Source organism: Dermochelys coriacea, chromosome 3 (assembly GCF_009764565.3).
Source record: "Dermochelys coriacea isolate rDerCor1 chromosome 3, rDerCor1.pri.v4, whole genome shotgun sequence".
Lineage (NCBI taxonomy): Eukaryota > Metazoa > Chordata > Testudines > Dermochelyidae > Dermochelys > Dermochelys coriacea.
The window spans coordinates 111,112,075-111,124,518 of NC_050070.1; the positions used below are offsets into that span (position 1 = coordinate 111,112,075).

Below are 12,444 nucleotides of genomic sequence, written 5' to 3' on the forward strand. Positions count from 1 at the left end.
GAATGCAATACAGTCGTGTCAATGACATCATATTAAAAGTGGGACTTTATCTATAACTTATGATGTAATAAATATCAGGTGTCTTTTAGTCCCTGAAAGAAATAATACATATTTGCTGGAGTCTTTCAAAATCTCTGTAGGTGAACATTGTTAATTGCGGCTCCAAAATTCTTATGTTAAAAAGAAGAAGAAGAAGAAGAAGAAAATAACTTTCCACCTTTGAAACTATCCCGTACAAGTGAAGAAGGAAGGGGTGAGGAATGAGAGCCTCTTTACTTTTTTTTAATTATTTGTGAGGCACTACAAAAGTACCCCAATAGGTATAGGTGGAGAATTTCAATTTACTGTATTTATAGAAATATTAATATATATTCTACTGTATAGTTCTTTATAATTTCATAGCTCTTTACAAACTTGACTGTTCTATAGCTGTTAAGGAGTAATTATAAGGACCAGCCATGTGTAATTCTAAACTACAAGACTGCAAAGACTATTAGAAGCTACAGATGGGTTGTGTACACAGCATGCAAAAAGTATGAATACTAAGGTGAAAGCCCATACTTGTGTGGGGTGTAACCATAGATATTCCAATGGCAAAAAATGTCATTAAGGGACTGATTGTTTTCCAGGAAGAATACCCTTAGCTTCAGATTTCATATACTAAATCTCACGTGTGTACCAGAGAAAGTAATGGCACTTATAGGAAACAAATTCATAGAGTCAAAAATAGAATATTATTGCCTTTTCTTTTTTTTAATGTCTGTAGTGTCATCACTTTTCTAGGGCTTCAAAAAACAAATCTGAAGACAATGCCTCTGCTTCAACGAGCTTATGTTCTAATGGCCTTCTTCTATATACACTTAGTTTCAGATATTGTGCTTAATATTATTAGTAGTCACGTTAAACTGAATAGGATTTGTCATGTTGAGAAGTACCATACTTGATAGTATTTTCAGGATGGATGGGGAACAAGAAAGGCATGCAAAGCAATCACACAGAATGATGATGTTTAGCATGCTTTTTGTTAATTCCTTACCTTTTGTACTTTGTGTGAATATCATCTTCAATAAATTAAGGGGAAAGGCCTAGTTAAGCTAACATTTATGGCCTTCTAGTAAGAGAAGCATACATAGTCTAATTCTCTCCCTTACTCAGAATTAAGACCTTAAATTCTGACTGACCTTCCCTAGAAGTCACAAAGTTCTGCAGGGCTGTTGTACTGCATAGCACTTATTGTGGCTCATGAGCAACTCCAATCCTCCCCTTTCATGTTACGTGAGCTAAGGGTTATCACTCTAATTTTGTATATAGCAATAGTTTTCCCAGGCAGCATTTGGTAAACTAAAAGAGAATAGGTTGCAGTTTTTCTGAATCTTAACTTTTTTGTGTGTGTGTGTGTGTGTGTGTATTTTGGATAAGTGTGTTACTTTTGCCCCCCTTTACCACATTCCCCACTCCAGTGGTTTATCACCATCTCTTATGTCTTATCTGAGGCCATGTGTACACTACTGGTAGACTGCCACTGCTGCAGTCGATGCAGCAGGTGTTGATTTAGCGGGTCTAGTGAAGACCCGCTAAATCGATGGCAGAGTGATCTCCAGTCAACTCCAGTACTCCACCAGAATGAGAAGAGTAAGGTAAGATGATGGAAGAGAATCTCCCGTCAACACAATACAGTGTAGACACTGCGGTAAGTTGACCTAAGCTAGGTCGGTCGACTCCAGTTATTTACATAGTATAACTTAGGTTGACTTACCACAGTAGTGTAGACAAGGCCTTAGTTTAGGTTGTTAATAGGGATACTGTCTTACATTTTTTTGTGAGGCACCATGCATGCTTTCAGGGATGTATAAATGAGAATAAATATCAGTGGTCCTGTGTAGATGAAGTCTGAAGTAACAACTGAATGTAGTAGTCAAACACAGAATAAAATGCATCATTTAGAATATGTCAGAGTTGTTTATTGTTTTGTTTCTGAGTGCTGAAGTTTAAGGAGAGAGAACATAATATGAAACCTGCCTCTTATGACAAAAATACTATTTTTGGCTTGCGAGCATAGTTTTATCACTTGGGGATAATTAATCTGTTTTTTCACACACACAGACTAGAATGTTTCTTCTCTGGACTTCATATGAAACAGCAAGAAAATGCATTGACTGACATGGAGAACAGTCACTACACATTATTACATTTACCTTTCTATTCTTTTTATTGGATCAAGTTCATGCTTTCATGATGCAGACATATTTAGTGTTCTGCAACAGTTGCCAGTGACAAATTTGATTTCTCTGTGATCTATAGAAACAGCTTATCTCCAACACTTCTCGGTGCTTAATTATTTTTTATTTACATTCAAAACATAAAAGAAAGCGTAGTTTCTCCAACACCTGGTGAAGAATGACTAGGTAATTAAACACAAGCAGAGCTGATTGTTACATAAAGCTACAATGTGGCAAACAGATTTGAGTTCCAGTAATGTGTGTCTTTATTTCACTGAAAGGGGTGCATAATGAAACATGATTTAAATGTTTCTGTTAAGAAATATTTTGTCTTTAGAGCTTCTTAGTAGACCTGCTCTTTGAGTTATTTTATGCAAGCCTGTGCAAGAAAAAAAGAATGAAGGACTATAAATCAGTAGCACCTAATTTTGGAAGCCCACTCATTATGTTAGAAATTTTAAGTTAACTCTTAAAGAAGTTTGTGCTATGTGATATACCATATAACATAAAAATCATGAATAGTGAAAGTTTTCACGGTAATGTAATTCCTCGAGAGGAAACACTTCTGGTATAAAGCATTCCCATCAGAAATTTTGGAAGTCCTCAGTTCAATACATTCCTTTATTTGAAGAAGGGTTTAGAAACTGTTAGCTTTCAAATAGCGGTATTTAATATGAGAAGTCACATATACTCATAAATATCTGTGACGGGGTGTGACTCACCACTGTGGTGCTCCCTGCTGGATGTCTCAGGGATAAGCTCTGCTAGCCAGGGAACCCTCTTCTGATCCAGGGACCCGCCTCACTCCCAGGATCCTGGCATCCTTTTCATGACAGACCCCTCTGGCTGTGCTGCATTTTGTGCCCCCCCCCCCCTTCCAGGGGAATGTTGCAGTCCCTTAGTCCAGCTACTTCCTCAGTGGAGGACCTGGCCCTGCCCACCCAGCCCCATCCTGGCCCAAGAACCCTGTAGATGGCATGTGCTGCGTCCCCTCCAACCCCTCAGTCTACTTCCCTGGGCCACTTCCCCACAGCTCTAGCACTTTCTCTGCCCTTGTCTCAGGGCCTCAGCATGCCATCTGCTTTGCAGCCCTTCTTATATGGGTCCCCCCGGCTTTGATTGGCTGCCTCCTGCGCAGCCTCCCTAGGGCTCTATTAACCCCTTATGGGGCTTTGTGGAGCAGAAGCCCCATCACAATCTCCCTTGAAGAGATGCCACATATACTCTTAGATTGCCTTGGTGTAATGGAATAGACACGAAATCCCAAATTAGAATTGGTCAACCATACCCTTCAGAGTTATTGAAGGAAGAAAGAATCAAAATAGACAGCATATCATAGGATAATGATTTTACTAAATCAGGTGTCTAATGTTTTGGTTTATTCCATGACCTCAGAAAACCAACGTTAGATGACAGAAGACTTGTGTATAGTAGGTTAGGGATTACCATGTCATTTTCAAGCCGTCAGAAGGATGTCCCTCATCCCTGTGAAATGAATGCTGCCATTGCTCTATTGTTACGTTCTGAGAGTTTGCATAAAATGTAACAGTAGACGGCAATGTTGCATTGTGGTAGGTCTTTAAAGACTAAGTGGAGGACGGTTGTGTTATTGATCAATGCTGTTTAAACTCAGGATTAAAGAGTGTGGGGTTTTTTTTTTTACTAGACTGTGACAGTCGGATCTTGTTCTCTTGTTTCTCGTTTCCCTTGTAAGTTTCAGTGGAATCTTTAACCTGATGACTTTTACTACAAGAGCCTTTAAAATATGAAACTTGGTTTATCATACCCCATAGACTAAGAATTTGGTGAACCATCCATGACGGGTGTTTGTCTAACCTGCTCTTAAAAATCTCCAATGATGGAGATTCCGCAACTTCCATAGGCAATTTATGCCAGTGCTTAACCAGTCTGACAGTTAAGAAGTTTTTTCTAATGTTCAACTTAAACCACCCTTGCTGCAATTTAACCCCTTTGCTTCTTGTCATATCTTCAGAGGTAAAGGAGTACAATTTTTCTCCCTCCTCCTTGTAACAACCTTTTACATACTTGAAAACTGTTACAATGTCCTCTCTCTGTCTTCTCTTCTCCAGACTAAACAAACCCATTTTTTTCAGTCTTCCCTCATAGGCCATGTTTTCTAGACCTTTAATGATTAATCATTTTTGTTGTTGTTCTTTGGACTTTCTCCAGTTTGTTCACATCTTTCCTGAAATGTGGTGCCCAGAACTGGATACAATACTCCAGTTGAGGCCTGATCAGCACAGAGTATTGCTTACTGCTTATACATCCCAGAATGATGTTTGGTTTTTTTTTTGCAACAGTGTTACACCATTGACTCATATTTAGCTTATGATCCATTGTGACCCCCAGATACCTTTCTGCGGTACTCCTTTCTTGGTAGTCATTTCCCATTTTGTATATGCATATCTGATTGTTCCTTCCTAAGTGGAGTGCTTTGCATTTGTCCTTATTGAATTTCATCCTGTTTACTTCAGCCCATTTCTCCAGTTTGTCCAGCTCATTTTGAATTTTAATCCTATCCTTCAAAGTACTCACAACCCCTCCCAGCTTGGTATCATCTGTAAACTTTATAAATGTACTCTCTGTGCCATTACGTAAATCACTGATGAAGATAATGAACAGAACCAGACCAAGAACTGATCCCTGCAGGATCCCACTCGATATCCACTTCCAGCTTGACTGTGAATCACTGATAACGACTCTCTGAGAATCAGAGTAGCAGCCGTGTTAGTCTGTATCTGCAAAAAGAAAAGGAGTACTTTTGGCACCTTAGAGACTAACATCTATTTTTTTTTCCACTGAGTGCATCCGATGAAGTGAGCTGAGCTCACAAAAGCTTATGCTCAAATAAATTTGTTAGTCTCTAAGGTGCCGCAAGTACTCTCTTTCTCTCTGGGAATGGCTTTCCAACCAGTTATGCACTCACATTATAGTAGGTCCATCTAGGTTGCATTTCCCTAGTTTGTTTATGAGAAGGTCATGTGAGACAGTATCACGATTTGCTCTTGACAAATCCATCCTGACTGTTACTTATTACCTTATTATCTAGGTGTTTGCAAATTGATTGCTTAATTATTTGTTCCATTATCTTTCCAAGTACTGAAGTTAGGCTGACTGGTCTGTAATTCCCCAGATTGTTCTTATTTCCCTTTTTATAGATAGTCCTGTCGGTTGAGTTCTTTTCCGTCTTCCATGACTTTTTGAAGATAATCGCCAACGGCTCAGATATCTCCTCAGTCAGTTCCTTGAGTATTCTAGGAGGTATTTCATCAGGCCCTGGTGACTTGAAGACATCTAACTTGTCTAAGTAATTTTTAACTTGTTCTTTCCCTATTATAGCCTCTGATCCTACCTCATTATCACTGGTATTCACTATGTTGGATGTCTAACATAGTGAATGCCAGAGAAAATGAGGTAGGATCAGACATTTAGTCTGATGTCTTGCATATTCCTCCCAAATTCCCTGTATTGAGCCCAACCAGTTAAACCAAAGTGTTTCAGTCCTCAGGACAATAAATTGTGGTGTGTCACAGGCATAGAATAGGAGAGACTGAGGTACCGCCGATGCTCAAGGTCCCTGTAATGGCAGGCAATAGTTTAGGTGAGATGTGCCCAGATGATTCTAGCAGGCAATCTTCACCCTATGCTGCAGAGGAGATGGGGGAGGGAAGTACCCAAGCTCCCATATTGAGATTCGTTTGACGAATGGTCCCACATTTTCTGTGCTAGTCTTATACTGCTGGGTACAGTTCCGTGCTGAAAGTCCTCCCATCCAGTGAAGTTAGCAGCTTGTCTCAGTTATACCAGTCTGATCCCAGAACAGAACAAAGACAACTGCTATAAAGTTGCAACAATATAAATAAATGTGACCACTGCTTAAGGAATGTAACTTTAGCCTAACAATGTAATTGCTGTATAGTGACCATAGATATGCACAGGGTGAGCCAAAATTTCCCAATATCTCTGCAGTATCACCTAGTCAGCCACAGTAAACTGCAACCACGACTGCATTCACAGCTGCTAGTTATGGGCCAGCACTGTGCATGCCTTCACTAATTTAGTCCATGAAGCTATTGCAAAACTAAATAAAACTTAGAAATGTGTTCATGCATTTCACAAGTATTATACCAACATCTTTAATATAGTAGTAAAATGTACTATTAAGCCTTCTTTATGATTCTCAATAGGTTTTTTTATGTCTTATTTTTATTCTCCATAGTGTTCTTATTGATCTGAATTTCCAGTCAAATCCTGTCCTTACAAGTGGATTTTTGTTTTTCATTATCTGTACACTGCAGAAAAGTTTGTCTGGAAGGAAATGTAGGATATTACTGACAGATTTTGTTATTATTGCATCACATATTCTCTTTGCTATTCCTTTTTACTGGCACAAAAACAGACTAGGAAATTAAGTACTGCTAAAGAAATAAGGAATAAGGAGACTGGGTTGGAGCATATTTTTGAAGTAGCTTTAGGTATATGTAAACTACAGGGCATGTTGCACAAATAAAACATTAATTTTTACTCTCAAATCATTGCTATTTGAATATTAATTTTTCATCTGTAAAGTCCCTTTCATGCTGAAGGATCTCACAGTAGGAAGGAATTAATGATGAGGAATTCCACTGATGATGTGGAAGTAATCAAGTATACATGCCCCATGCATAGTTAATGCCCATATGTTCCTCATCCTCTAGATAAAGTTCTCCATTAAATGGAGTCTCAAGTCAGACAACTATAACGGAAGGCATGGTAGGCAGAGAACCAAAGGAGGAGTCATGGAGAGAATTTAAATGAGGGAGATGAGGGAAGAGTCTCATTAGTGTCTGAGATTGTAAACTAGAGGCAGGCAAGGATGAGACAAGAAGATGGGGAGATCCATTCCTATAGAGTTTCAAAGCTCAGCTGGAATTTCTGCACAGATTCCACATGGACTCCTTTCTCTGAACACTTCTGAAAAATTCAGGGGTTAAAAAATCCTATGGAAACCGTTACGTGAAAATCTTCATTAATTTGGAGTTAACATTGAAGGAATCTATCACTTCAGAGGGTAAGAAAACAAACCAACCCACAAACATTTTAAAATAAATGTATTTTTTGCACAAAAATATCCTGGAACTTTTAAAGCTAAAGTTCTATTTTAATGATATGCAAACAACAAACTTTCAGAAGTAGAGACTTGCATACAAGGCTCACCCAAGGAAACTTCTGAATATGCCAGTGATACTGACCTCCTGCCTTACTTCCTTATCTAGAATCAGTTCCTGCATATAGAGTGCTTTCAGGACTGGTCTCTTACTTGGTAATGTGTAGATGATTCCTAAGAGGTTTATTTTAATCTGTTCTGTGTTTAATTTAAATATCGATGTGGACTGACTTGATATGTAGGGCTTAAATAGTTGCAGTTCATCACCTGCCTAAGTCAGGAGGCTGGGTTGTGTATGCATTATAATGAGACTAAAGGATGCATCTGAAGAAGGATAAGGAGAGTCAGTATGGAATTTTATGGGGAGTATTTTTGATGCATAAGGGTTGGTGTGAGTGTACGCCAGAGGTGTTTGAGGCAGAAGCAGCATGTTGGGGAGTGAAGTCTGGGAAAGCTAATGGAACATTGTCAGTGGTAAACAAGAGGTTAAGTTACACAATCAGTTAACTGGGGCTGGGCAAAGCTGTGAATGTCCATAAGGGTAAATATACAAAGCTTTGATGCAGAGCTGGAGGGGGGGTGAGCAGAGAGATTCAAAGAGCAGGTTGACATGGTCCGAGCAACAAGCCAAGATGATTATAGCAGCAGAATTTTGAATGGATTTGGGAAGAGTAAGTTTTTAGGAATCAATACATGAGAGTTTTGATGGAAAGGCCAGAAGGAGGACTGAATCCTGGACAGGTCATGTAAGAAGCAGCTATGAGATTTCTGTCTGGATGTATGTCTCTAGAGCTAGGGCTGACTCAATGTTGGCATCCAGATTATAACCCTGAGTGACTGAAAAGAAAATATTGTTATCTATGTGATGAAGCAAAGGAAAGAGGAGCGACCAAGAGGTCATGTTTGGCCATGTTGAGTTTAAGTTGATGGCTGGACATCTATCCATGAAGAGATTTCAGAAAGATGGGTAGAGATGTGGGTTTGCATGGAAGCAAGCAGGTCTGGAATGGAGAGAAAGATTTGAGTCATCAGCAAAAAGACAACCAGTAAAGTTGTGTAAATAAATAAGATTATCTAGTGATGTGTAATATATAGGGAGAAAAGAAAGGACAGAGCCCTGTGACCCGCACCAAAAGTTGGAAAGAAGAAAAGGATGACCACTAACTGTATTGCTGAAGACACAATTAGGCAGGAGGAGGAGGAGAAACCAGAAAGGCTGATTAACAAAGGCTACTGGAGGACAGAAGAAGAGCATGGTTGACAGTGTCAAGGAAGAGGAAGATGGATTACAGGCTCTGTGAGTTGACCGTGAAGAGGTCATTAGTGACTTTGACAAGAACAATTTCAGTGGCGTGTGGAAGACCGAATCCAGGGCAGGGAGTGGGAGTGGGAATGGGATAGAACTGGAGGAAAGAAATTCCAGACAGCAGTTGGTGATATTCAAGTTTTATATTTTAGCTTTGTGCTCTATATTGAAATGTTACTGGCCAGTTAGTTTAAAAAATACTGAGAATTTATCTGACTTTGTACTAGTTGTCATGTGATCTTCTTTAGCCATATTGATTTTTTTATTTTAGTTATGTGGAGTCTAATTGACTAGGTGGTGATAAAAGAAATACTGTATTTATAAAAGGTTTCAGAGTAGCAGCCGTGTTAGTCTGTATCCGTAAAAAGAAAAGGAGTACTTGTGGCACCTTAGAGACTAACAAATAAATTTGTTAATCTCTAAGGTGCCACAAGTACTCCTTTTGTTTTGGTATTATAAAAGACTCTTTTAATATATTCTCTGTGTGTGTGTTTCTTTCTGTTTCATGCTGAAGTTAATTACTTAGTGGAACTGTGTTTTGATGTACTACGAATATCTAATAACAATGGAAGGGCTGTGAAATGAGTACAGTACCATTCCCATCTGCCTCACTACTGCTAAAAGGTACATGTAGTCTTTGTGTGCAAGTAAGGAATTAGAAAGTAAACTGGGTGGAAAATCAGTGAAAGATTATCTGGCTTTAATTGTCTTTCAGACTTTTAAAATAACGTCTCCAACATACTGTACTATCTCTAATGAAAATGCCCTCTGAACAGAGGGGGAGAGTTTTAAATCAGGACAAGCTGGTCAGTAAGGCTTATTTAAAATTACGGATCTGATACACAAATATATGCATTCTTGTCTTCGCTCATATGAGTAGACCTATTGGGATCAAGCCCTTGGTATGGAGAATGCTGTGCTTTTGACACCTCCTCCCTAATGTCAAATGTGCAGGAGAATTTCAGTATGATGCGCTATACCCTGTGTTGGTTCTGAGGAATGGCCATGTGTGTTCTCAAAGGAAAAACTGTTATTTTCACGTGTTCATTGCTGTGAAGAAAATTTGGGGAGAGAATAGGGAGGAGGATTAGGATTAGAATTTAGCTGCAAAACAGAATGGAGGTTAAAATCGAGCCTTTTAAGCCCTGATTCTACAATCAGATCCATGCAGCAGACCATTGTGTCCATATGGAGTCCCACTGGGTCTTCCTATATGTAGATCCAGTTGCATAATTGAAGCCTTAGTGTGTGTCACCTGGTATGTAAATATATGGAAAAAAGATAGTAAGACACTTACCTGCTTTCTGCTCTTATCCTTCCACGAGGAACTCTTTTCTATAGGGAAAAGATGTGTGTTCCGTTATACAGTCCCTGGAGTACTATGCTGTTTCTTGTGGGCAGTGGGGAGTGACTGGCCTTTTTCAGTAAAATTAACATTTATTTTTAATTAGAGATGTAAAAAATTATAGTTTAAAAGCAGAAAACCATAATACATAGCATTAAAGGTATGCTATTGTGTATTTACTGTTGTAGTAACATGCAAATGTTTCATGAAAAATTATTTATTTCTTAGAAGGATCAATTTAAAAGATTGTATGGAACTAAATGTTTTTTAGAAGAGAATATTGGAACAGACTGCTCATAAACACAAGACTTCAAAGGAGGAAGGTTAAATTCACACACACACCCCTTTACAAATAAAAGAACAAAAGCACTATAGAAAAAAGTTTTGTTGAGATTCATTTACATTTGCATGAAAAACCTCTCAAAGAAAAATTGCAATTGCCTTGGCATAACAGGCTGAAAATATTTTACGCTAATTGGAGACTGTCTTTTCATAATATGTTCTCTTTGGTTGAGTTTTGATTCTGTGTAGTTTAATTTGTTTCTGCCTCTTAATTTTCATATTTTTTAACTTAACATATTGTGAAGTATTTAAAATACTTCTGCAGTTCTCATTACCAGTTGTGAAATTATCTTCTTGTGTTCCATTGAATGTATTTTTTTTTCTGCTCTGGCTAACGACAACAACAACAAAAAGTCAGAGCAGTTTTGTATCCTCTGAATCCTTCAGATAGTAATGAAAGCTTCAAAGTGTGGTTTTGTATAAGTTCAAGTATAATAATTTCCTTTTGGTGAATATTTTAAACACATCATTTTTCTTGTATTCACATATTTAACTTTAGTTCTGCAAAAATCACCTCTGCAGTCTAAATTCATTTTCTTTCCATCTCTCTTTTGCAAAATTTACATTTTTTGTCTTGCAACATGAATTAAATGTTGACTATTAGTCACTCACTACACAGGTCAGAGGGATGAAAATGGAGCAGTTGCTACATTGCCTGTTGTACAAAACATTAAGTTACAAATGCAACTCTCATTTTCCCTTCCATAAGGCACTGAGGCGTGAACTGAAGGATAAAGAGCAAACCATTCTGAATGCCATAGACCAGGCACGACTTTTTCTTGCTGACCAACCAATTGAGGGCCCTGAAGAACCAAGAAAAAACCTGCACTCAAAAACGGGTTAGTTACTGTTTTCTTCATATTTGGAACATGTAAAATGAATGTTGCAACATCAAACCACTTTTTAAGTCCCCAGTATACATTTTATAGCTCATTATTTATGTAGCCTTCTAGAATTTCTAAAGCAATTGGGCATTTCACACCCTACAAATTGATCAAGTATAACCATCATTGCTTTGTAAATATCCAGTGTTCATTGATGGAAGGAGGAAATGTACAAATAAATCACAGAAGGCTATATTTTATATTAAAAACATTTTGAGGAGGCACATCTGGAATTTTTTGCCTTTCATTATAAACTCAAAATATGGTTAACATCAGTGCAATTTTGTATATTCTTGCTTCAATAACAAAGCTATGCACCTGAAATGATTGTGAATAATATTGGAACATAAGCCATTAAAATCTGCATATATTACTCTTTGTAAAATATTAACCAAAATAGATTCTGGAATTACCTGATGAAAAATGAAACACGTCTGTTCTAGATCAGTTGTCTTTCATCTCTAGGTGGTAATTAAGCTATTTGAATGTTTAACTCTTTAGGGAGTGCAAGAGTTGACTCATATTTAGCTATTTTCAGGAACCAGAGAAAAAGCAGTAAGTCTATTCATAATTGTTCAAAAGAAAAAAAATGTAATAATTGTATAAGTACATACAGTAAGTATACCTCTACCCCGATATAACGTGACCCGATATAACACGGGTTCTCATACAACACGATAAAGCTCCAACACGCTGCTCTGAACAGCATGTTAAGGGTGCTAGGCCGGGGCCGAGGGGTTAGATAAGGGGCAGAGGGTCTCGGGGGAGGTCAGGGGCTCCTCCCCCCCCCCCCGGGTCTGGGAGGCAGGAGCTGTGGGGGGGGGTACTTTTGGGGGACCCGCAGTCCCAGAGTGGCCCAGGGGATTAGCAGGGGGCCAGGAGCAGCCCGCTCTGCTTCCCTCGCCCCGGCCCCAGCCCCAGCCATGTCACTCGGGGGAGGGGGGCTTGGGGGAAGGGATCCCCCCACACTCACCAGCAGTGGCAGAAGTGGAGCAGCCCAGCTCCAGACCGCTCCACTCCGCCAGCTCCCAGCCGTGGTGCTCCGCTTCCCGTTGCAGGTGAGTGCGGGACCTTTCCCCAATCGCCCCCGAGTGACATGGCTGGGGCTGGGACAAGGAAAGCAGAGCAGGTTGCGGTCGCGTCACTCTGCTTCCCGTCACCGGTGAGTGCAGAGGATGTCC

The 12,444-nt window shown here is 39.1% G+C and overlaps 1 protein-coding gene across 7 annotated transcripts in view; it reads left to right on the forward strand.

Annotated features, from left to right (window-relative positions):
- The window catches only part of UTRN (utrophin), a 607,443-nt gene that overhangs the window by 431,771 nt on the left and 163,228 nt on the right, over window positions 1–12,444 (forward strand). For all 7 annotated transcript variants that reach the window (XM_038397679.2, XM_043511144.1, XM_043511142.1 and 4 more), the window contains one exon: window positions 11,089–11,218. In XM_038397679.2, coding sequence (XP_038253607.1) covers window positions 11,089–11,218 — 130 coding nt within the window. The remainder of the gene's footprint in view (window positions 1–11,088; window positions 11,219–12,444) is intronic.